At 40.1% G+C, this 26,605-nt stretch overlaps 2 protein-coding genes across 6 annotated transcripts in view; both read right to left on the bottom strand.

Moving 5' to 3' along the window:
- Positions 1–26,605, bottom strand: part of MOCOS (molybdenum cofactor sulfurase) — a 394,513-nt gene that overhangs the window by 228,359 nt on the left and 139,549 nt on the right. For all 5 annotated transcript variants that reach the window (XR_006279147.1, XM_038388277.2, XM_043508593.1 and 2 more), the window contains one exon: positions 15,436–16,077. Coding sequence is in view for 4 of the 5 variants with exons in the window: in XM_038388277.2 (XP_038244205.1) it covers positions 15,436–16,077 (642 nt within the window). In the remaining variant the exon portion in view is untranslated. The remainder of the gene's footprint in view (positions 1–15,435; positions 16,078–26,605) is intronic.
- On the bottom strand, positions 7,061–10,180 carry LOC119850390. The gene is made up of 2 exons (XM_038388283.2): positions 10,014–10,180; positions 7,061–9,748 (listed from the first exon to the last, which is right to left on the bottom strand). The coding sequence occupies exons 1-2, from the start codon at positions 10,043–10,045 to the stop codon at positions 9,130–9,132; spliced, it is 651 nt and encodes a 216-aa protein (XP_038244211.1). The 5' UTR covers positions 10,046–10,180; the 3' UTR covers positions 7,061–9,129.

Raw genomic sequence — 26,605 nt, 5'->3', positions numbered from 1 at the left:
GAGATTAGAGAGGCTATAAAAATAAAAACTCAATAATAATGGGGGATTTCAGCTATCCCCATATTGACTGGGTACATGTCACCTCAGGATGGGATGCAGAGATAAAGTTTCTTGACACCTTAAATGACTACTTCTTGGAGCAGCTAGTCCTGAAACCCACAAGAGGAGAGGCAATTCTTGATTTAGTCCTAAGTGGAGCACAGGATCAGGTCCCAGAAGTTAATATAGCTAGACCGCCTGGTAATAGGGACCATAATATAATTAAATTCAACATCCCTGTGGTAAACAGGGAAAACAGCACAGCAGCCCAACACTGTAGCATTTAATTTCAGAAAGGGGGACTACACAAAAATGAGGACGTTCGTTAAACAGAAAATAAAAGGTACAGTGCCAAAAGTGAAATTCCTGCAGGCTGCATGGAAACTTTTTAAAGACACCATAATAGAGGCACAACTAAAATGTATATCCCAAATTAAAAAGCATAGTAAGAGAACCAAAAAAATGCCACTGTGGCTAAACAACAAAGGAAAAGAAGAAGTGAGAGAAAAAGGCATCCTTTAAAAAGTGGAAGTTAAATCCTAGTGAGCAAAATAGAAAGGAGCATAAACTCTCGCAAATGAAGTGTACAAATATAATTAGGAAGGCCAAAAAAGAATTTGAAGAACTGCTAGCCAAAGACTCAAAAAGGAATAGCAATTTTTTTTAACAAGTATATCAGAAGCAGGAAGCCTGCTCAACAACCAGTGGCACCACTGGACGATCAAGATGCTAATGGAGCACTCAAGGATGATAAGGCCATTGCGGAGAAACTAAATTAATTCTTTGCATCAGTCTTCATGACCAAGTATCTGAGGGAGATTCCCAAAGGTTTTGAAATAAATTGATAAAGTAAACAGTAATAAGTCACGAAGACCAGATGGTATTCACCCAAGAGTTCTGAAGGAACTCAAATGTGAAATTGCAAAGCTACTAACTGTAGTTTGTTACCTATCACTTAAATCAGATTCTGTACCAAATGACTGCAGGATAGCTAATGTGATGCCAATTTTTAAAAAGAGGTGATCCCAGCAATTACAGGCTGGTAAGCCTGACTTCAGTACCAGGCAAACTGGTTGAAACTATAGTAAAGAACAAAATTTTCAGACACATAGATGAGCATAAGTTGTTGGGGAAGAGTCAACATGGTTTTTGTTAAGAGAAATCATGCTTCACCAATCTACTATAATTCTTAGAGGGGGTCAACAAGCATGTGGACAAGGGGGGATACAGTGTACTTGGATTTTCAGAAAGCCTTTGACAAGGTCCCTTACCAAAGGCTCTTAAGCAAAGTAAGCTATCATGGGATAAGAGGGAAGGTCCTTTGATGGACTGGTAACTGGTTAAAAGATAGGAAACAAAGGGTAGGAATAAATGGTCAGTTTTCAGAATGGAGAGAGGTAAATAGTGGTGTCCCCAGGAGTCTGTACTGGGACCAGTCCTATTCAACATATTCATAAATGATCTGGAAAAAGGGGTAAACAGTGAGATGGCAAAATTTGCAGATGATACAAAACTACTCAAGATCGTTAAGTCCCAGGCAAACTGCGAAGAGCTACAAAAAGATCTCTCAAAACTGGGTAACTGGACAACAAAATGGCAGATGAAATTCAATGTTGATAAATGCAAAGTAATGCACATTGGAAAACATAATCCCAACCCTCTCTGTCTCTCTCTATAAAATGATGGGGTCTAAATTAGCTGTTACCACTCAAGAAAGAGATCTTGGAGTCATTGTGGATAGTTCTCTGAAATCATCCACTCAATCTGCAGCATCAGTCAAAAAAGCTAACAGAATGTTGAGCAACATTAAGAAAGGGATAGATAATAAGACAGAAAATATCATATTGCCTCTATATAAATCCATGGTATTCCCATATCTTGAATACTGCATGCAGATGTGGTCACCCCATCTCAAAAAAGATATAATGGAATTGGAAAAGGTTCAGAAAAGGGCAACAAAAATTATTAAGGGTATGGAACGGCTTCCATATGAGGAGAGATGAATCAGACTGGGACTTTTCAGCTTGGAAAAGAGACGGCAAAGGGGGGATATGATAGAGGTCTATAAAATCATGACTGGTGTGGAGAAAGTGTTAATTACTCCTTCTCATAACACAAAAACAAGGGGTCACCAAATGAAATTAATGGGCATCGGGTTTAAAACAAAGGAAGTATTTTTTCACACAATGCAGTCAACCTGTTGAACTCCTTGCCAGAGGATGTTGTGAAGGCCAAGACTATAACATGATTCAAAAAAGCACTAGGTAAGTTCATGGAAAATAGGTCCATCAATGCCTATTATCCAGGATGGGCAGGGATGGTGTCCCTAGCCTCTGTTTGCCAGAAGCTGGGAATGGGCGATGGGGATGGATCACTTGATGATGACCTGTTCTGTTCATTCCCTCTGGGGCACCTGGCACTGACCACTGTTGGAAGACAGGATACTAGGCTAGATGGACCTTTGATCTGACCCAGTATGGCTGTTCTTATGTTCACCCTCTGCCCTATAGCCAGACATCATCTTGAGCACTCTCTGTGAAGAGCAGTGAAAGATTTGCCCCCTGTTGGCTGATATGTGTTTTCAATATTCAGCATGTACCCTAAGCATAGTAGTATTCCGGGTGATTATTTCTCAGTAATAAAGCTGCATTGTTGCCTGAAAATGTAGAGGGACTTAACACAATCACAGTAAATCCGCAGTACAATTCACTGAAAATTTAAATATATAAAGAAAGAAATCCCCAAGGGGTTGAATATTCAAGTAGGAAAGGCACTGTTGATAAATAAAGGAAGGGGTTCTCCGTATTGCATGCATACCTTTTATTTTCTCACTTGGGGCATGTCTACACTGGAATTTTGCTTCTGTTTTCACTAGAGTTACTGTTGTTGACTGCCAGTCAACCTGAGTTAGCTAACCTATTTGTAGGTGCTAGTCTAAACTAGAGGTGGGTGACATTTTTCAACTGAAAATCAATGGCAGTGAGGTGCTTCTGAGGATCTGGGAATATGTCTGTACAATTTATTAATTCCATGTGAGATTATGAACCCTGTGTATCTGTGTCAGGGTGAAAACTTCATTTTGAATGTGCAGCCTTTTGTCTTTTCTATTGTCTGTTTGCCTCCATTTTGGGGTGAGATTCCAAAGGCTGGTGGCAAAAGAATAACAATAGGAGGTAGTTGACACTAACTACCCAGTTGTTAGAAATCTAGTCACTCTAGACAAAAGATGGTCCCTGCCCAGGAAGTCACCTTAACCACAAAGTCACCTGGCAAGGGATTGTACTCATGTGGGGAAGTGGGAAAGGGTGTCACCTGACACAGGGTGCTGTAGGTTTTAAAGGGGAAGAAGTTGGTCTTCTCAGTGGGACAATTTTCTCCAGTCCATGGGGGGAGAGACACTCTCTTCATAGTGCATCCTGCACAAGGCAGGGGACAACCTTGCTGCCTAGCTTCCTGGACCCAGGTTGTCCCCCCAAAGACTCCATAGGAAAGGGTGAAATAGAAGGTGACGTGTGTAGTGCTTGTTGTTTTGTATGACTAGTACTCTCCTGTGCTTTACATGATTAAGTATAAAAGTGCATAAAGGTATTAAACTCCTGTGCAAAGTGTGTAACTATGTATTAACTGATTCACAACTGCTGCATGCCCCTGAGAGAGTTAAATAGTAAATCAGAAGCTTCACACCTTTTGGGTGGAGTTCTGGGAGAGTAACCAGGGTATCTTGGGGGTCAGTGCTGGTCCTGGGGGCCAAGAGCAATTCAGATGAGGAGCCCCGTTTCAGAGAAGGGACAGCAGACTGAGATCTACTGCCCAGGAAATGTACCAGAAAGGCCCAGGGACGAACCAGATCTGCAGACTGCTGAGGCTCCAGAAGCTTAACACATCCTAGGGAACCCAGAACAACACAGGTTTGGATTCTCCTTGCCACAGAAGCCTAGTGGGTGGACAGGAGGGGGTGCTCGCTAGGCACTGCCACAGATCCTAACTCATCCTAACTTTTATAAATCAGATTGGGCAGCAATCTGTCTCCTTGGGAACCTACATCTGGCCTCTTGCTTTAGTTTTCTGGGTGACAGGGCAGTGTGTCCTTGGGCAATTGGGGCAAATTCTGCCCAGGAGCTTGCACAAGGGGGGCCAAGCATAGGCATGGAGACCTCCAATAATCATCTCTGCCACAGCCCATACCTTCTGCCATAGCCCCTGCCCCAGGATTCCCTCCCATGAATCTGCTAGGGTGGGAGTCGGGTTAAGCGTGGCTGAAGAGATGTGCTTGGGAAAAGCCCTGCAGCTAGCACTCTCGCTGAGCCCCACTAGATGGCGCCAGGAGTAGGGAAGCTGGGCTGGTAGCACGGTCTGCAAGATGGGGTGCGGGAAGCAGGGCCTGGGGCATTAGGTAGGGGGCCAGAGTTTAAAGTGCCCCCCCAAAGTAGTCACATTTAAATCCCTGCGCACGCCCCTGATTCTGCCTCTTTCTCCAACCTGGCCCAAAGTCATCATACCACAAACTCAACCTTAACATTAACTAGAAAACCAGATTTTTTATTATTAGAAAGAAAACAAATGTGGAGTTATACATGGGATTTCAAATGAGGTATTGTCGGGATGAGAGCAAGACTTGAAGGAAAGGAATTCCAATGCACACCTATACTTGATTTTTCTCTTTGATCAAATTTAGCTAAGGGAGTTTTGCCTGAGCAAGGATATGTGTTTGCAATCACAATAGCAAGTTGTCATGATACATGTTTGACCATGTGATGTTCCTACTCTCAAATTAGAATCAAGTCTTCACCTTAATTCTCTTGGAGAAACTTTGTAAACTTTCAGCACAGGCTGTTGGGATTTTATAGCATTTGATTCCCAGTGACAAATTTATTGTATTGTGTTATTTGTTGTACTTTGTTGGTTTCACATTGGTTACTGATCATATCGTTTGATAAATGAAGGAAGATATTAAGTAGTTCAGTGTAACAATAAAATTGTTCATTCCAGTACTCTAGTTATAGGATGTAGTTATACATTCATGATCAATCATATGTAAAAAAGTGAGGCTGGCTTTTGATTCATACAGTATTTAAAATATACACACCAGTCCTGTTCAAATAATGTTCAGGTACTGATTTAAATCAAAGACCAGGAATTAAAGCATCTTGCTCTATTTTTGCCTCTGGCTGTTCTGCCAGGAATGGTAACAAATCCTCAATGGTATACTATATAATTAGTATTGTGCTCTTGAAACCTTAGCCACAACAGCATGAGTTGAGGAGGACAAAGTGGGAAGCTATAACTAGTACCAGGGGGTTAATTTAGACACTCAACATTATTTTAAACATAGTTTTTATGTGTTTCAATTCCTTTGCCGTGTGCTTTTTAAATTAATTGACAGTGTCACTGAAATCACCACAAGTTGGCTATTGGAATTTTAATGGCTTTTTTGGAACCACTTTAATCTCAGAGTATAAAACATTGCTGGAGGTGCATCAAAATATGCCAAGCCTTAGCAATGCTAGATGGTGAGCTAGACTGGGCCTTTAGACACAGCCCTGTGTAAGGGACAGCATGTAGCTATGACAACCCAAGAGCAGCCAAAGAAAGAAATTGTGGCTCAGGGCATATCTACACTATGGGGGCTGCAGGAGCAGAGTTGCAGCTATGCTGCGGTCACGCCATAGTGCAGTGGACGCTTCCTGCATCTTGGAAGGTATTTTTCTTTTGTTGTAGGTAATCCACCACACTAAGCAGCAGTAGTTAGGTTGACAGAAAAGCTCTTCCATCATCCTACGTGCATCTGTTAACTATGGCGCTCGGGGGTGTGAATTTTTCACACTCCTGAGCAACATAGCTACTTCGATCTAAATGTTAAATGTAGATCAGGGCATACTCATTAATTCTGCCCTGATTTTTTCACCTTGTTCCCGGGGAAGAATTTGCTACTATCCCTTTCCAGTGTCCGATGATTTCCTTCCCACCCCCATTACCCTCTCCCAGTGCTGGCCAGAATATTGGGAGGCAGAGTCTAGACACCGTGGCATGGAATCAACAGCACAGCAGGACCCAGTGTGTGTGTACCACCTGTATCAGAAGTGGTAAGAGAGGTTAAGCAGAGGAGGGAAGAAAGTGGGTGTTATTCTATACTCCCGTCTTATATCCTTAAGTGGCCACATAAGGCTGGGCTGGAGTCTGGCCCACTATATGTAGCATGGATTGAACAGTATAGTACAAATGAGTGATGAAACACAGTCCCTGTTTCTAAGAATTTACGCTCTCAACAGACAAGCAGAGACAAGGAGGAAGAGGATGAACTAATGGTAACCACAGAGTAGGAAAAGGAAGATGAAGGGTTAAGCGTGGCTATAGTGACACCAGGCAGAACAATATAATATAAAATGCCAGTTGCCAGAATCAAACCTCTAAAAATATGACAGACTAAATTGTAAGAGGCTTTCTGGTACATATTTACACTTGAAGCAGAGAAGGGAAAGAGTAATAGGTCACCTGAATGTATATTAACTCAGCAAGCAAAACGTCCCTGTTCCTTTTTACACCTTTTGTTTTAGAGTGAATTTGGTGGTGGTTGTGAAAGCTGATAGACTGATAGCACTGGAAATTGAAGTGCTTTATTTATCCTTAGAACAGGGATAGCAGCAGCATGAGCTTCCTACACTGCTCAGCTCAGGCGCGACAGTCCCACCAGCTGTCAGGGGAGGATAGTTCATTTTCTGCAGCCTGGTCAGTCCTTGATGTCTCTGTTGATGCTGCCAAGTGCCAACAAGACTGTCAACATAAGTGGTGGTTTCACAATGGTTTCTAATCAACTAGAAACTGGACTGAGACCACCAGTACATTCTTCAAAGGCCTTTAAAAGACCCATCAGATAGTTTTTGCTAACTTCCAACTAGAGATGCATTTGAACTGGTGACCTAGAGACAGGACCAGATTAAGCTTTTGTGGGCCCGACACCAAACATTCTTGTGGGTCCCCATGGGGAACGATTATAAAAGACAGGAGATTGACACACAAGTTGTCTGACACAGCACACAGGTTTTATTTACAAATTTAAGTTGCAGATGGAGGTGGCTGCCACTAGGGTACCAGCAATGGCAGCCCTAGGGCAAAAAGAATACAAGTGTACATAAAATAAATTATACAGTAAAAGAAAAAATACAAAACAAAACACAGTGGGTAAAAAAAGCTAACAAAAGCTAAAGCTGACCAAAACAGTAGCCAAATACTGCTCCCACCAAAAGGCAACCTTCACACTATTGCACCATTTCTAATAGGAACTACCAAGATTTGAATTATTTTTTTGTATGAAATTGGGACAGACATAAAACTGTTTTAAAATAAAAAATATGAAAAATTATTCATATTAGTCTTGCTTCAGGTAAGTAATTTGTATATTACATAAAAAGTATTAACATGAATAAATTACTCAACAAAACCATTGCATATAGCTATTGTTCTATTTACAGAGATGAAAAATTTCTTTAGATTTTTCAGCATGCCTTTGCTGCAGCAAATGTTTCAATTAAACTGGAGAAGTCTATAGAGTAAGACTATCAAGTCTTTCTTGAACGACTGTAGCACTTTTTATCCTTTTTAAATGTGAAAAAGACCTTTCTCCATTGCAGTTTGAGACTGGTAGTGTCAGTTCATTATGGTCAGCATTTGCAATGATATAGGCAGAGCTTGTGATAATGGCTTCGAGGCAAGTTGCTTTACAAGTGAGCATCACTGTATCCATTTTTCAGAGATCTTTTAATTGAGTTTATCTCAATAGAATTCAATTAAACTTCTGAGAGACTCTTTAACAGCAGTACTCTCAAGGTGAAAGCAAAGCTGGGCGGGTAATGTAGTCCACAGGTAAGACAATAGGTGGACAACCCACATCGGTGACTGGATCCCCAGAAACCACAAGTGATTGCTGGGCAGACTGAAAATGCGCTGGGCTGATCCCATGACAAAACTCTTTGGCCAGAAATGGAAAGAACGTGCTCACAACGAAATAGAATGGTGTGGTGTCCATTTGCATTCATGGAGGTGGACGAGGACAAGTCGGACAAAGGTGACTGTCAAGGTCACCTGTTAAAAACAAAAACTGTTGTTTAGTTCTGAACATGCATGAATTCTTCTGTTGAGATGGCTGAGTCAACTATGGCAGAGAATGATTCAACTTTGAACTTCTCTTCACCAGTCAGCACAACAGCAGGGTCTTCACCATCAGCCATAGGTGCTAGAACAATTTTTATAGTGGGGGTGCTGATATACAGAGTCTATAGTTTTGTTCAATGGCTATGATGGAAATCACTTCAAACCAGTGGGTGCTGCCACACCCCCAGCACTCCTAGTTCCAGCACCTATGCTATCATCAGCCATATGCTTTGGACAATGTTACCACTTTAATTGAAAGTTAGTTGTAGAACTTAAAGAGGTCACAAATTCATGGTATTCCTCAAAAATTTTCCGTTGTGCTGTGACAAACTCAGATAGTCACCCCAGAAGTGCCACAGCTGTGCCTAAGTCCATTGTTTGAGACTGCAGAAGTTGACTTGTTTTGTTTATTCTTGTAAGGATACTACTCCAAACTGCTGTCAAAAATGCAGTCTTCAACTGATCCATGGTTTTAGATAATGGGTTTGTCTCTGCTTGTGTGTCACTCTTCTGCAGAGTGTCCACACCAAGAGCCTGAGGCACAGATTTGTAGCTTTTGTAGTTGCATGATGAACTGTAAAGTGCATCCGCTCAAGCTAACCACCTTGTGTCCCTGAGGCACTTGGGGAAAATTTTTCTCTTACTGGCCTCAGATGTCTCCTCATTCAGAGAATCTCACTAGAGGCTCCAGCGATAAGTTGATCCTCAGAAAAAACACATACTGTTTTTGGACAAATCAAAAAAATGTAATTACATCAGTGCATGACTCTGCAGCAGGAACACCACATAGATCAAGTGAGTGGGTCATGCATGGGATGTACACTGCTTTCTTGTTGACTGCAATTACATGAGCTTGCACAGCAGAATAAGTGTCAGACATGTTACTAGCATTGTTGCATGTTTGACCTCCGCAGTCCTTTAGATTGATATTTAGTTCATCACTTAGGGTTTCATTGATGACATTAAACAGATGAAGACCTGTATGCGGATGTAACTGGAAAAATTCCAGAACTGTTCCACAGGTATACAGTTATTCAGCACATAGCACACAGTAAATGTCAGCTGATCAGTATGGCTAATATCTGGCATGGAGCAATGCTGGCAGGCCAGGAAAGGGTCGTACTCTGCTAAGAACTCTAAGCAGCCAAGGAAGTTGCTACTATTAAGACAGCCAACGTTTTTATTAGTCCTTCGCAGTGGCAGACCTTGTTTTGTCAGAAATGTTATTGCTGATACGACTTGCTTCAACACTGTCCAGTAATTTCTTTCTTCAATATATGCACCTGCTATATGTTTATTAAGGGTTTGAGTCTTCGATAAACACATTGTATAAGTGGCAAGAGCTTGTCGGTGCTCAGTAGAACTTTCATGGTCACCAAGTCTGCCAATGTGATCCCATGAATCAAATCCTCTCTTGGTTCGTGCAGATGTGCTGTTCAGAGAAAATGATTTGCACACAAAACAGAAGACACAGCCAGTCAATGGCAAGTATATGAGCCAAGGCCTTTCAATAGTTTCAACACTCGGGGACACTTGTTTGAAGGCTATATCACAGAATTTCCTAAAATCAAAAACATTTTAATATTAATGCATACTCTCCAACATTTGAGATGAAAAAAGGCACACTAGTGGGACATTAAGAGAGTAAGCAGCTCACAGTATAGTAGTGAGCAACCTAGAATGTACATTTTTACATTTAGATACAACAAAAATCTGTTTATTTCAGTTGCCTCACAAAATTAATGGTTAAGTCAACCCCTGCTGGGAAAACTTGATCTCATAAAATGACTCAATACATAAAAAAAAACATAACAAGTTATAATTACCTTGTTCTGTCCTTATGTGGTCTTGATGACATTGCATATTTCCCATCACAATTTCAGCAGAAATCGGGGCCCATGTCTATGTAGTACTGTTGAGTGAAAACATCAACAGTCCACAAGGCAGCATCAGAGGAAGGTAATCGTGATGGTGTATTTTGCAGCAGCAGGTTATTGCTGTGTTCTTTATTTGGCAAAAGGATTTAATTAGAATAAACAGCATGTTCTTCAGAGTCATGATCAATGTAGGTGGCACGTGCCGCCATACTAGTATAATCAATTACATGCTCATCATCGTTACTAGTACTGCTAGTCTTATTAATATAATCACTGAGAGTCTCTGTACTGTTATTAATGAAGTAACTGCTTAAGTAATGCAGTTTTGCATTCTGATCTTCTGATTCTGCTTTACGCTTCCATTTTTGAGTGCCACTTAAATGTTTTTTCATAATTATTTTATTTATCACTTGGACTTTTTCATTCATTCTATGTTTATAGTTTCCTGCTCTGCACTTCACCCGTGCCTGCAGTAGACTGTAGTATGTGCATACGCACATTACACTATTGACAGTGTGACGCAATGCGCCTTACTGTAAATGACTGCAGTGCAGAAATAAAATGTAAACTACAACACCATAACAATATGATTATGTGGCATGTAAAATATGTATACACCTTTCAAATAGTTTGTTTTTAAAAATGTAGCACCAAATTCTTAATATATACACACATTCTCTATTGAAATCTATCACGATTCACGATGAGTACACTCAAATATAAATGTAGTTGCTATGGGCCCCTTTCGAATGTGGGCCCAGTGCAACAGCACCATTGGCACCATAGTAAACCTGATACTGCCTAGAGGTTAAAGTCTCTGTAGCTCTTTAATGATCCTTTGAGCTTTCCAGTCACCAAAATCACATTTCTTAAAGCAACTGAGGGGAGACACAGAGTGAGAGAACATACATTAGGGATGGATCCGCAAAAAGAAAAGGAGTACTTGTGGCACCTTAGAGACTAACAAATTTATTAGAGCATAAGCTTTCGTGAGCTACAGCTCACTTCATCGGATGCATTACAGTGAAGTGAGCTGTAGCTCACGAAAGCTTATGCTCTAATAAATTTGTTAGTCTCTAAGGTGCCACAAGTACTCCTTTTCTTTTTGCGAATACAGACTAACACGGCTGCTACTCTAAAATTAGGGATGGATGAATTTTTCTTAGTAATTCTGTGAATTTGAAATTTAGAAAATAACAAGGGATTTTTTTGGTAGGGACCTTTACCACTTTAAATACTATAGTGCCGTAGAAATAATAGAGTAACAAAAGTCTTTGAACATAAAGGACTAGCTATCAGGGAGAAATTTATCCAGATACAGACCTCTATACAAGCCCTATCTACAATTAAGTAAGTAAGGACAGATTGTCTTTTACTCGGTGGGCATGGACCTAGTGTACTTTTGTAGTATAGGGAAGGCAGGATTCTAGATAGAGCCATTTAGGTATTATACCCTCACTGTGTGAAACAAAAGTGCATAGAAGATCCCCACTTATTGGTATGGAGAGTGTGTTTAAAGTAGAGTCGGGGAGTGGACCAGAGCATCCACCACTACATAGATCCTCTGGTCTTTTCCTCCTGCCCAGAGAAGGGGTGCAGTAGAGCTACAGGGGCTATTTACAACAGCCTGTCAGCAGAAGTAGCCTCCATAGAGTGGATCTACTGCTGCTCCACACCCCTGAGCAGAGATTTCAACTCCTGCAGCACTCCCTGGTACCCAGCCAAGGTAATTTGGCTACATACTGTGATCAGAACTTTCCCTTTAACATGGGTTTGAAGTGGGAGCTAAGTAGTACATTGGCCCTTGTGTAGACCCTGGAGTGGATGTCAAGGTGCTGGATTTCAAGGTTGTTCTTAAAAGATACACTCAAACGAAACGTGCTCCCCAAACAAGCAGTTAATAGGTTGGGATACTCTAGATTAGTGGATAGACACAACCATCCTATTGACAGGTATAGAAACAGCTTCTGGTGTCTTTTAGTTAAGTCTTCCAGAATGATCAGCATCGGAATAGCAATCCCAAATACAAAGGAAAAATAGGGCAGAGGATGAATATTTTATCACTCCACACTTGCTGTACAAATCATATTATGTTATTATCCCCTGCTGTGCAGAAAAAAAGACAGAAAATGAAGCTAGATTGCTGAATGACGATAATCTGTCAAGCTGTTTGAAACATGGATGAAAATATAAAAAACTAAGTTTTTAAGTGTGTTTAGGGATAGGAAGAGAGATTACTACCATACAATGGGAAAAAATCAGAGGTGAATTTAAGTGAGTCTATGGAATCTAAAAGAGTCCAAGATGATGTCAATTATACCTTATTTTGGTGCTCTCAATATGGAAGTAACATCAGCAAAAGTGTATCCATAAGGCAAAAGTATCAATTGTGTCAGCCTTGAGAAGGAATGACAAGCAAGCCACTACCTTATAAATCTCCACTCAAGTCTCACACAGCCTTGCAAGAAGCCATTTCCTTAGTAAACTAAGCCCTGATTATGTGTGGACAGGGAATTCCTTCCGCCAGATGGGTTTCTGAGATACATTTTCTAATCTACCTTGTGAATATTTTTTAGTTTAAAAAAAGTTTCCTTCTGAAATAAATATATATCTGAATATGTCTTCTTAGATTCCCTCCTAGTGTGAAGCTAGCACTTTAAAAAGAACTTTTTAGCACTTTTAAGAGACTAGCACTTTAAAATCATACAAATATCAAATGATAAAAGACCGAAGGAGCCCCAAAGAGGTGCATCTGATAATAGAAGCTGGCAGAGTTATAATATAACTTAGCAAACGTTACTGTCTCTATGAGCACAGATGACCCTATTTGCTTCAATCATGGGCCCAGAAATATGGTTAGCATATTAGTCTTAAGAAAAGGAGTACTTGTGGCACCTATAGACTAACAAATTTATTAGAGCATAAGCTTTCGTGAGCTACAGCTCACTTCATCGGATGCATCCGATGAAGTGAGCTGTAGCTCACGAAAGCTTATGCTCTAATAAATTTGTTAGTCTCTAAGGTGCCACAAGTACTCCTTTTCTTTTTGCGAATACAGACTAACACGGCTGCTACTCTGAAACTCATATTAGTCTTGTCAATGATGGCCGGGAAGTACATTTTAAACATAACAGCTGGGTCCCAACAGTTTGATCTGTTCCAATATTGTGACTAGAAAAAACACTTACAACAAAATCTCATAATCTTGTAAAGAAATGTCTTGATAAATAGGTGAGAGATTCAGACCGAGATTTTCAAAGCCACACAGATTCCCATTAATTTCTAATAGGAATTTGACATGCAAATTCCTGATGTAGTTTTGAAAATTTCAGCCTCAGTAGTCAAAACTGTAGACAGGCATAATACCGTTACAATTCTGGCCAGCACTGACTATATGCTAAATGTGAATAACAAGAAAATATTATGAGTTCATATAATCAATAAAGGGTTAGACATCAATATTCAAACACGATGACTAAAATCCAGCATTCGGATACTCATATTGATACTTTGGTATGCGAAATGGTAATTTATGTGCTTGAGTAAGCAGAAGTAGGGTCTGTGTATCTAAGGCCCCCTATATTTGAAAATGCCCTTATTTCCAACTCTGTAGTGGAGAGAAATAAAACTAGCTTCTTTGGATTTAATAGGACACAGCCTCCAAAGCTCACAGTCAGAGCCTTTTAGGCAAAATAGCATGGCTGACAATAGGCCTGTCAGCTGAATATTTTGAAATAAGTGCTATAAACAGATCTCTGTTCAATGACAGACTGACATTTTTAAAATAGCAAAAAACATTTCAGAACATTTTATCTTACACACAGTCAATTTCAAAGAATAACATTCTCATAACAACCAATTCCCAGTTACCTCTAGAACTACAGTACTCCCTAATTGAAATATGCATTGGTCAAATTAATGCTCATTAATACCTGGCTTTCGATGGGAGGCTGGGGTTCCCTGCGATCCTATCATTTTGGTGCCATTTACCCTCACCACCACCACTATCTTCAAATACCTCCATCATACTTAGAATAAAAGAACTGTAGGACTGGAAGGAACTCGAGAGGTCATCTAGTCCAGTCCCCTGTATCCAAGGCAGGACTAAGTATTATCTAGACTATCCCCCTGACAAGTGTTTGTCTAACCTCCTCTTAAAAATCTCCAGAGATGGAGATTCCAACTTCTAACCCTTGTTGGCCTGAGAAGCAAGAGACTGAGCTGGCTGTTGGAGATATTTTAAAAAGTAAACACTAAGTGTACATTCAGTGTCGATCATCATTCAGGAGATAATAAACAGCCTGCTACTATAAAATGCAGCCAAAATGAAAGTACCACTGCACACATGTGGAACATTCTAAATGTAGTCTAACGTACAGTTAGGTGAAGAATGCATGCAGCCGTTTGCACTATATGTAAAGCAGAGACAGGTAAATTATTACGGATAAAGGCTTTTGTACAGCTGATATGTGTATACATTATGATAGTCATTTCTATAAATGAACGATGGGCATCATTGGTTTTACATACTATCCCCCCCCCCCAACTATTGTAGTTTAATATTAAAGGCTAACCTTAAGCTTGCCCTCTGTACATTTGTGCTGGATGTGAGAAACGCAGGAGGGACCCACATCTCTTCAGTGCATCCACATAGGTGGTTGCTAGCACTGAGGGAGTGGAGGGAAGAACCCAAATATCATTGAGCTCAGCTTTCCAGTTCCCAGAGGAGCGTGTGTCTGGGAAGAGGAGGAACGTGGCCAGAGCCCCAAATTTCCTTATATGCCAACCCTCCGTCCCATCCCTGAGAACTGCTCCTCCTCCAGGCACAGCTCCTGCTCACAGAATCACAACAGACCTTGGAATATTTGCCCAATGTAATATACTGTATTGTAAGCACATAGACTTTTACTCTGATTAATCTCCTAGTAACAGCAATCCCAAAACCCTTTACTGGGTATACCTATGGACCTTAACTTCAAATTTAATTGTGGCCTATCACCATGTATGTCCTACTGTGATTTATTTACTCAGAATTTGGAGATTCCAAAACACAGCATTATTTCAGTGAGGTCTTCGGTTCTAAATTAAATAAAGCCATTGATTGGCTTTCATGTCACCAAATGAATGCTTATATTTTTACCAGTCACAACAAACTATGTCAAGCTAAGGATAGGATATTTTAATGAGGATTTTAATAAGAAAGGAATATTTGAATACTAAGGAACCAAGCTAGATATTGAGCTCTTTACAACTGCATACATAAATATGGATTTATTTCATCGTTTAATAAATAAGCACTGCCAGAACACACACACTTTTCTAATGCAAACAACATCCACATAAATCCTGATTTTGCAAAAGAACACATTACCTTTCTGCTACGGATGGTCTTGGGGAGTAAAATTCTTCTCCTGCAAGGTAGCCAGCTGCAGTTCCCCCTCCAAAATAACTTTTCCTCAAGAAGGGTGCAATTTGGTTGTTTACCAACAATGCTCCTAAACCAGTAGGGAATCCAAAGATTTTATAGAATGAAATGGGGATAAAGTCTGGTTGGTGAACTGTTAAGTCTAATGGAGAGGTACTGACATATGAAGCTGCATCCAGTAGAACAAACCACTTTCCTGGTGCTGTGATGGGGCAGAGCTTTCCCGATTTTATCTCCTGTATCCATGAAAGAGGATATTTGGTACCTGAAAAATTGCTCTGAGCTGGATAACAGAATAGATGAGGTGTCATGCAGTTCTGTTCTTCAGCTGGTACTCTGTTTTTCTCAGATAATAAAATTTCCTTGGGTTTCACTGGAACAGATAACACATTCATCGCAGCAGTTATCCCCCTCATACCCACCACAGATGTGTGGTTGTCAGTTAGGTAACAAAATCGACTGCTGGGGTGCCCCGAGCCTTCAGGTATCCAAGGGAATGTTTCTGCTACCAACTTAAGTGCAGCTGTACTTCCAGATGTGAAAATGATAGTGTAATCTTCTGCAGTTGTATTGAAGTGTTGTAATATTCTGCAAAGAAAAGAAAAAAAACAGACACCAAAGGAGTTATTTTCTTGTATTTCATATCTGTTGCGCATTGTATCAAACAGTAACATTTGTTTTTTTCTTGCTATAAATTATTTTACCCCAGGACCTAAATAAAATCTAAGTAGACAGGCTTGGCCAAGTACTGTTCACAGTTAGCAGAATGGAATTGCACACCAGTATGACTGAAGTTACTCTATTCACATTTTGCAAAAATTGGGACAACAGAGTCGTATTGATGTCACTGTGAGCAGTGTATGTCTCAATCCTACAAAATATGTACCCAGTTCTGCTTGCATTGAAGACAATGGTAACATTTCCCTTTACTTCAGTGGCAGTCTATGGTTGGGTAGGGTGAACTTTACATGAATTTTGTTTGAGTTCTGGTTTTGATCACAAACTTTTAATGAAAATCAAAACTGGGTGAAATTAACACAATGCAGCTGCAAGCACAATGTCTATTCACCATTTAAGCCTCACTTAATCCCAGTTTTGATGTTTTATGCATGACTTAAATCACAAAAATGCCTTCTTCTGACCCTCCATGCAGGGGTGAATTTCACCCAATGTACACGGTGAAGGAACACTCTGTTAGGGTCTTGTATTTTTATTAAAATGAGATAAACATGTTCTGATTGCTCCTAGTAGTGGTTGAAAAGCCAGAAGAGCACAATACAACGATGTTTATTACCAACAGATAATGATAATATTTTTTAGTTCAAGTATTGAACCAGTTTCTTTTGGATCTGAGAAATCTTAATTCAGACCCTAGCAAGAACAGACTTATTCTATCTCCTGTACTTTTTAGTGTTAGAAATATCATTGGAGAGAAGCAGACTGCTCTCAGAAATCAACAGGTGCAAACTTAAGTACTTTGGTCACTGTGGGCGTAGAGATAGAAATAAGCTTATCATGCAAGGAAAAGTGGTGGGTCGCTATGGTAGGGGATGATCAGCGTGGAGATGTATGGAAGGGGTGTGCAGTAGATCCCTATGAGGTCAGCTGTTGAGTGTGTGAAGTTAGCGATAGATTGAGAAGGCTTCTGAAAATTCTGCTATGATGTCACCAAAAGTAAATGAACTTACTTTTTAATGATGATGTTTAAACTGTAATAGCTAGATGGAGACCCATCACCTACTCAGTCCAATTCAGAACTCTCAAGCTATTTTAGATTGTAAATTCTTTGGGGGCAGATTAAGTGTCTTTCTGGATAAAGTAAATTCTAACCTCTCTTATCCATTGTACACCCCAATGAAAGTCAATGGGATTGTATGGGGGAGTACATTAGCACAGAAAATTGCCCTCTGTTTGTAAAATACTTATACAATAATAATACTACCAACAAAGATAAGAAGGGGGCAGCTGGACTAAGCAGATGTACACGGATAAGGCTGTTCTCGGTGCTGCCTCATGAGAGACCCCACATCAGAAGCAACCTTGTGACTTCCAGTGATCCAGACAGAGAAAACTGAACATGTTTCAGAAGTGACACTTGGTCTCTTAGGAGGGAGACTAGCAGCTGCAACTATTATGCAGTTTCCTTGCTAGCCACAGGGGTCTTTACTTATGATACACATTCATAAACTTCCATTAACATCAATGAGAGTTACACACAGTTATTTAAGAGAGAATATACCTGGCATGTCAAGCAGAACAAATCACAACTCTGACAGAGAAAATCAGAGCATAGGTGCTGCTGACTCCAGTGAGGGAGTTATTAGAACTGGCCCTATTGCAGGGCATTGCTGTGAGTGTTGTAATGTATTAGTCCAGTCTGGTCCGCGGGCTGCCAGCTTTACTCCAAGCATAGGTTCTACAGCTCTAGTCCTTGATGGGTCCCCATAAACTTTTTAAGTAACTGAAAATTCCTATACTAAGGCAGCCAGAAACTGAAAGGTGAAATTCTCTAGGCACCATTACTTTAGATCAACCCAAGGCTCCCTAACCCATGAGTGGACAGGAATCCCTTACAGTTTAGACCCTGCCTCAAAATGCAAAACCTGGGCCTGGCATGCAACTGTCATAGGCACTGGACAAAACAAATAACCAGTACGAGTGACGGCTGAGAAGTGACCACAGAGTTAAAAAAATCATGCTGAAATTATTCCAACTCCACCTTCATGACCACCAGGAAATTTTAATTGTGATGGAAATAAGGTGACCAGACAACAAGTGTGAAAAATCAGGACAGGGGGTGGGGGATAATAGGAGCCTATATAAGAAAAAGACCTCAAAATTGGGACTGTCCCTGTAAAATTGGGACAACTGGTCACCCTAGCTGGAAAGAAAATATACTGCAGCAGATTTATCCACAAGTGTGTTCTACAAAGTATTTTCTTGACTGTACCTTTCAGTCTGGCTTCTTCAGAATATTAGTTTTTTGAAATGTGATGTAACCAAAGCTCAATTGAAGTCTTCAATAAGTAAAAGAAAACTCTTAGGATTTGCAGTAATATCAGTAGAACCAGAATTTAACCTTTAAATACAACTGTTTGATTAATCTGAAAGAAATTAGATAGGTATTTCTGAAACTCATCAGCTGAGTTTGAGTTCCTGCAAATGTTTATAGTCTGAGAGTGTATTTATTTTTTAGGATAATTTATAGAGCAACCAGATAACCACACTCAATTTCCAGCATATTTGTCTTGGAGGGGAAAAGCCTATAGCAAGAGATGCAGATTACCTTGGTGGATAGGACACTAGTTTGGACTCAGGTCACCTCGGTTCTAATCCCAGCTCTACTACTGATTTGTGTGACCTACAGGAAGGCACCTCTCTGTTTCCTGTCCCATTCTGTGTCTACTGGGATCTGTTTTCACTGTGTGTTTGTATAGTACCTAGTACAAAGGAGCCCTGATCTTAGTTGGAGCCTCTAGGAGCTGCCATTATTTTAGTAAGAGGGGATGTTTAGGTGGGCAGTGAGAGAAGCATTCACAGGATGAGAATGTGGGCAGGAAAGAGAGTGTAGATTTCTCCCTCTTACATTTTCTGTGCTTCTGTCCTTTTCTCTTCCTTTTCCCAGACATTTTCTCTGCTCCTTTCTCCCCCTTTTCTACTGTAGGTCTTGGCCTCATAACCTCACCACCCACTCGCCCATTCATTCTATCACATCCATAGTCCCTGGTCTCCACCCTTTGTACTCTCCTACCTCCAATACTCTGTCCCAATCTGGAGCTCACATGCAGTGCAGAAGAAGTGAACAGAACTCTGGCTGGAACAGTAGCCCTCTACATATGGTAGTAGTGTAGTGCCTGTAGTAGTGCCTGCCTTGACATTAATCTGACTCAATTAACCTGATTCTCTTCTCATTCATTCACATTAATGCAGAGAGGTGTGAGGATGGGGGACTAGAATTGTCAGAAATCAGGGCCTGCAGCTGAGCCTGGATCAGCTGACTAACTGCAACTATAACACCTCAATGACCAGAGCACCTGATTGGCTAAGTGGCATTGCCAGGTCCACTCTTAAGCCCAGCAATGGCTGTTGCTAGCAACTGCTCAGTGCTTAAGCCTGCAGCTGTAATAATTTCTATGTGATCATTTCCAGCCTTGCTCTGACTATTAGGCATGACTGCCCATGCCCCAGTCCCTGACAAGTCTGTTAGCTTTTTTTTTTCTTGAGGAAAGGGTGGAACAGGAATAAGTAATTTTTTGGTGGGTGGGTGAGTCAGTAGGATTATCTGTGGCCAAAAAATAAATTAAAAAAAAATTGCTAAAATCACTTCTGTAGTCATGATGTAGTGCCTGTAACAATAAATTATAGCTAGCACTCTCCCTCTCCCTCTGTGTGTGTGTGTGTATATACATATATAAATAAATATAAGAGAGACCCTAACTATAATCTCCCTCTGTGTGTGTGTGTGTGTGTGTGTGTGTGTGTGTGTGTGTGTGTGTGTACACGTACACATACACACACACACACCCAACGGGAGATTATAGTTAGGGTCTCTTTTTTTTTAATTGAGTTTTGAAAGCATTTACAAAAAGCAAGACTGCAATTACAAGCCAACCTCTATAACATAGTGAGCTCTTTATTTGTTGATGTGTCTCAGCATTGTAGCGAAATATATAACCACTCTCAAAGGATACATTTTGAGCCCACAGTTTTATTCCAGAGACCAGGTAACATGAACAAACCACCAGATTTAGCATCTTTTTTCATAAGAGCAAAACAGCCATAAAGAAAATTATGTACTGAAGGAGCTTATCAGATCTGTCTCAACTGAGCCCCCATCTATCTTTTAAACATTCCTTGCTCTTCTTCCCAGCCAGCCTTTCTGTGCTGCAAAGCTGAGCTGGAAGAGAGTCAGACCTAGACAGAGGGACAAATTCAACCCCAGAATAAATAGGTGCAACTCCCACTGGGAATTGTACTCATTTACCCCAGCACTAAATCTGGCCCAAGACTTAAAATGACAAAAGCTGAGCTACAGGAATGGGGGGATTAGAGTTTAATAAAACCATGCTGTTGCCTAACAACGCATAGCAGGGCAGGTGAATACTCTTGCAATAAGACACATGAATATTTTCCATCCTTTAAAGGGAACTTGAGCATACACACAGCTTTGCAAATCTACAGCGGAAAATACATTTTGGTTTCTGGTTAAAAGATAAGGATATGTAATTCAACTATGTAGACCTGAAAGAGTCATATATGCTGAATAACTGACCTTGAAGAGAAATCAGTATTTTAACTCTACTTATTTTTATAAGTTAAATTTAGGAGCTGCGAATAATTCTTAGAATAAAATCTATGGAATATTTTTGCTGTATTTGATTCTAAGTATTTCAATTTAGCCGCTGCAGGTGACAATTTCAAACAAATGAATCAAGATTCAGCGTAAAAATTAAGTGCCTACATGACTTAGAAGCCTAATGGGCCAGATTTTCAAAGGCATTTAGGCACCTAAAATGCAAATAAGTGCCTTGTGGAATTTTCAAAAGCACCTAAGCAAGTTAGGGGCCTAGGTCCAATTGGCTTCAATGGGAGTTAGGCGCCTAATGGGACTGACAAAAGTGTCTAAGCAGGTTAGGTGCCTATCTTTAAGTGCCTGAATACCTTGAAAATTTGACCCTAATTGACTTTTGAAAAAAGGGAATTAAGACCAGATTTTTAAAGTTATATAGGTGTTATTCCATGTATTGTTGCAGTGCCCAATTGACTTAGGAGCCTATGTCTCATTTTCAAAAGTAACAGGCAATTAGACACCAAATCTTTGAAATTAATGGGAGTTGGGCACCTAAATTACTTTTGAGATTAAGACAGACTCCTAAATCAGTTAAACATCACAACACTGAGTGGAGCAACACACGAATAACTTGAAAAAAATCTAGGCCTTAGTCTGATATTTTGGCTGAAGCATTTTTGACATCATAAAAGTAAAAAATCAAAACAAAAAACCACCTTTAAAGTAATTTTATCCTCCAAAATTACTCCTGTTTGAGAATTTATAGTCTACACTTGAACACAGGGCTGATGAAAAAAGTTGACCTCGGAGCACCTCAGAATAAGGTTTATAAAAGAAATACCATCAACCCCTGAACCATAGCAGCACTGCCATAACTAAATCAGAGTATTTAACGGTAGTAGCATTCATACTTCTGAATGAACACTGCAATTCACAGTACTATAGACTCCTTTTTGACATGAAGATTGGGAAGCACTGGTTATTTATTCCACATAGACTCCCTAATGTTCTGTGTCTCAGTAGAAAACATATCCCATTATAGTGAAATGCAGTTCACGTTCATCACCTTTATTACACTCTTGAAGATTTTATTTATCGCAGTACATAAAGTGGTGTTGTCAGCGGGACTAGAGACTCGCTCTAGGAAGCTCTGATGGCTTGATCTACTGTAGGTCACTGCTGCAAGTTGTAGTCGTATTTTATATTGTTATAAACTTTTACCATCCAAAAAACTTGCAGCAAGAAATGATTACCAGGATAATTGTTTCCTTAAAGATACTGATGCCACTGCCATGTGGGGGATGATGAATGAAAGTCCGAGACCTGACTTGCTCCGGTGCAAGCTGAGTTTGACAGGGCTGAGGAGGCAGCAGGTTTTGCTGCCAGGTTTTGTAGTCCAGCAGGGGAAGGTGAGCAGAGCAACTGGTGTTGCTCTGCAATGGTCCCTCTATAAGCTGATCAGAACAGAAGAAGGAGCTCACAAATTCTGATGGGGGTCACCACAGGTCTTGAAATCAACTACAGAGAAAGTGCTAGCAACCACTGATATTTAAAGCACCATGTCATCTAGATGAAGACTAACCAGGACGAGACAACACTGTGGCAGGACTACCAGTAGCCATCTACACTAGCACCTCCACTGTGGCTACCAATGGCAGAGCTATAGCAGCACTAGAATAATGGTGGAAGAGTTCTCCATCCCTAACATGGCTAGTGTAGATGCAGCCTTGGACTTTCCATTTTCCTTCAAGAGAATAACTGATGTGAGATGATTTGACTCTTAACAATCTTTGTTTTGTTTTTAGGCTTTTAGGCTTTAAACACTTCCAAAATGTGCTACCTTGCAAAGTCCTGCCTCTACCCTCCCTACTTTCTGAAAATCAAGGGGAATGAAAATTTTTTCAAAGACTTTTAAAACCCTGATAAAAACTCACATTGCTTGATTTGCTTTCCATGTTACAATATAATTAAAACTGGTTCCCATATATTCATGTTACTGTTAGCATGACCCAAATGTAGCAAAGTAGTTTGTGTTTTTTAGTGCTGACATTTACATTCACTTTTGAATTGGATATTTTTTCTGCTGGTGTTAGCTGGCATAGCTATTTATTCATGGCTAGGGTTAGGGTTTCGGAATTGAAGATACGGCCATCATTGCCTATTGATAGGCATTAATTTAAATCATGCTCAGCAAACAGGGTGCCATCATCAGCTGCCCTTGTGCACATCATTCTTTACTTTTATCATCATCAAATACTTTTGTTACCCTGGCGCTCAGAGGCTCCACTCAGACTCTGGGACTCACTGTGGTGCACAGTCCTGGCCCAAAGACTTCACCACCTCTGTGCTTTTCTGCTCTGGAACCAATCTCTCTCTCTTTGAAAGGGTGTAACATTTCTCCTTAATCAACTAAGGGCCTGATCCAGTTCCTGGCAAAGTCAATTGAAAGACTGACTTCAGTTACAGTCCTGCTCCAAATACCTGACTTCAGTGAGGACTAAAATTACACCCTAAAGCAATGTACACTGTTGTAGTCATTAACAACATCTGAACAGGACCCAGCCGAGAGTCAATAGAGTCATCATACTGCTGAACCTGCGATATGTAGCAATGACCCTTTTAGTGTGTTCTTATTTCCTTCTTTATTTACATGACCCCTAGGCACAGTACCCTCAGTTAGGGTGAAATCCACCCCAGTGCAAAGCCATGTGCATCACTTAAACCAATAGCACAATCCAGCTTTTTTCCTTCTTTCCCTGCAGGCAGTAATAAAAGTGGCAGCATAGCATAACTATTTATCATTATAACCCTCATTTGACCATTGATTATCTGATTTAAATAGAAAGCTCTTCAGGAAATGTCTTGTACTTTGTGTTGCAGAGATACAATTTCTTCATTCCCTGTTTTCCATAGCATCAAGTGAAAACGTAGATCTCCTTTCCTTATTACGTACATCTCAATTCCTAACCAAAACCAATTTGAAACCTATACATGTTTTATACACTAAGCATCTTCAAGCAGGAACCTAATCTATCCAGTTTATCTTTCCAAAGCAAAACGTTCTTTGGATGAGAAAATATATAAGTTTTTCTTTTTCTTAAAACTGTTTTCAAAACAAATCTAAGATGCACTATCTCCCCTACATGCACACCAAGTTAGCTGCAGCTCCACTGACTTCAATGAAAAGAAAAGGAGTACTTGTGGCACCTTAGAGACTAACAAATTTATTAGAGCATAAGCTTTCATGAGCTACAGCTCACTTCATCGGATGCATCGGAAATGCATCCGATGAAGTGAGCTGTAGCTCACGAAAGCTTATGCTCTAATAAATTTGTTAGTCTCTAAGGTGCCACAAGTACTCCTTTTCTTTTTGCGCGTATTTAGTCCTGTGTATTTCTCTTTCAACATCCTTTTAATTGCTTTTTCCAGCTTCAGTTTTCTTCTTTCTGCTGCCAACATGCAAGTTACAATCATGCTCCAAATACCTGATTCTCTACAGTTACACTACTTATACTCACCAGTTACACCCAGTTATACTCATTTTCTGATCAATTTACACAACGGGTCAGATTTGGATCTCAGCTACTCCCACTATCTCTGATGTGCATGAGAATGGAATCTTACCCACTGCATGTAACTTACATCACTGCTACTTATGGCATCACTGAATTTGGCCCACTAAATCTATAAAATATCCTGCCAGTGGGGATGTACTTGATAAGCTCCATTTGTCACAGCTGGATGATGCAAAGATTCCTCCCTTTCTATTTGAAAGCAATACATTATTTAGCCACTTACAATCCTGAATTGAAGCATTATGTTTCATTATATTTATCTCTCTGGGAACCACTTGATCCATAAGAGATATAGTGTGGAATACCCATTTGTTTGTCCATGGACATGGTTGGTCTTTACTAGGTGAACCTCCCTCAAATTCTGTGAAGCTACTAACATAGCAGCCTGTATGAGATTTTTCTCATGTTATGCTCAGAGTAATATTTGGAGTCGAAAGGCTACCTGATGGTCTCCTGCAGGAGAAGATGCACAAGCTGGTAAAGTATACAGAAACATAAACTGCAAAGTAAAGATACTGTTCAACCCAAGTTATAGAATTCAGTCCCAGAAGTTGTTTGGATCCTGGGGTTTGTCTCAGGCATATCTGAACTACACAGTAGAATTTCAGTTGGTATTATCATATCATATACAATCTGAATCTTGACACAAACAAACACAGGGCACTGACAAACACACCAAGCAATATCCCTTAGACTGACTCCACACTGTTGGAACAGCATTGTTGTAAAGCAGAAACATCCCTATCATCTTTGACAGCAGCCCGCTCTAATAAACATGGCAGGCATATGAAAAAACCTCCATGTGGTAATTGTGAATTCTGTGCAATTAAGCCTACATTTTCTCTGATAGACAAGGGGATAAAGAGTCATACAGTTTCAAAAATGATTTGTGAACATTTTAGTGAATAAAAGTTGCAAAATCATTTTCCAATTAACTGGTAGGGATCAGGTATTTGGATAGCTGCCAGGTATTTGTGAAAATGCTTGTGAATCCCAAAAGTTTCATCAGTTGTAGCAAGTCTGCAAATTCCCACCATAAGTCTTTTATTTGTTATTTTGAATTAATTATTCATCGTGTGTATTATTCGAGCCATCCTGCCAGGAAGCACAAAAAAATACCCTGTAATTTAGGTGACCAAATACTCAGGACTACACACGATTAGTGAATAATCGCTTTGAGCAGTTTATGAACAAAACATAATGAAATTTATTTGCATAATCTATTTGGCAGATACTTCCAAATAACAAATGAACTAGAATAACTCAGGACCAGTTTGTGAATGATTTGTGAAGTAAAAACCAGGCTATATTTACAGCAAATATTATTTCCAATAAATAATTAAACCACTTGTAATAGACACCAGGAAGAAGCAAGATCACAGGCAGCTATCAGGAGAGCTTCTTACTAGTATGGACATTTCTACTACATCACAAGCTATTGCTGCCTAGGCCAGCTTTAAATTGTGATGGGTTTATTACATCATTTTACCTTGTAGGCCACCCTGGCAAACTATTGTTACTGTATTCCCTCCCCCAACTCCTCCCATCTTGCTACAGACCATACGTTCCTTTTTTATGCATCTCCACCTAGTCTGTACATTGAAAAATATTAGGGCTTGAATCTAATATATCATAGGATACCAAAAACCACTCAACTACTAGAAGAAATGCTGGAGGCAGGTTGAGTAACCTGTTTCAGACTTCATGCCCAGCATACTAGTTACAGCAGCATGTAGCAAGTTATTCATTTAAGGTCTTTGTTCCTAGAATAATCCCTATTTCTGATTAGCAAATCTAAGGGCTTGTCTACACTACAAAATTAAGTCGATTTATTTAATTTGACCGTGAGCCTCCGAATTAATTAAGTTGATTGTACGTGGCCACTCCATGCTCATTATCTTGATGGAGTGCATCCTCACTAGCAGTGCATCATGGGTAGCTATCCCAAAGTGCAACTTGCTGCAGTGTGTTTTGGGAAGTTTGTGCAATGCCTCAAGGGACCAAAACATTGTCGCAGGGGAAGAATGGGAAAATTGCATCAGCATCCCATGATGCGCTGTGCTCAATGGCAAACAACGCAGTGGTTTCTGCATCTTAAAACTGCTGTGCATAGGTCATAACCCCAGAAGCATGGAGCCTGCTCAGTTGTGCACTCTTGCTGTAAGCATCTCAAACACCTCACGCTTTCTCCTGCAGTATTTCCAGAGCCAAAGTAGGGTCTGCTGCATGGAACATAGCAATGTCCTGCAAG

The sequence above is a fragment of the Dermochelys coriacea genome, chromosome 2 (assembly GCF_009764565.3).
Source record: "Dermochelys coriacea isolate rDerCor1 chromosome 2, rDerCor1.pri.v4, whole genome shotgun sequence".
Lineage (NCBI taxonomy): Eukaryota > Metazoa > Chordata > Testudines > Dermochelyidae > Dermochelys > Dermochelys coriacea.
Note: the sequence above shows the minus strand (reverse complement) of the source record. Positions and strands in the feature narration are given on the sequence as shown.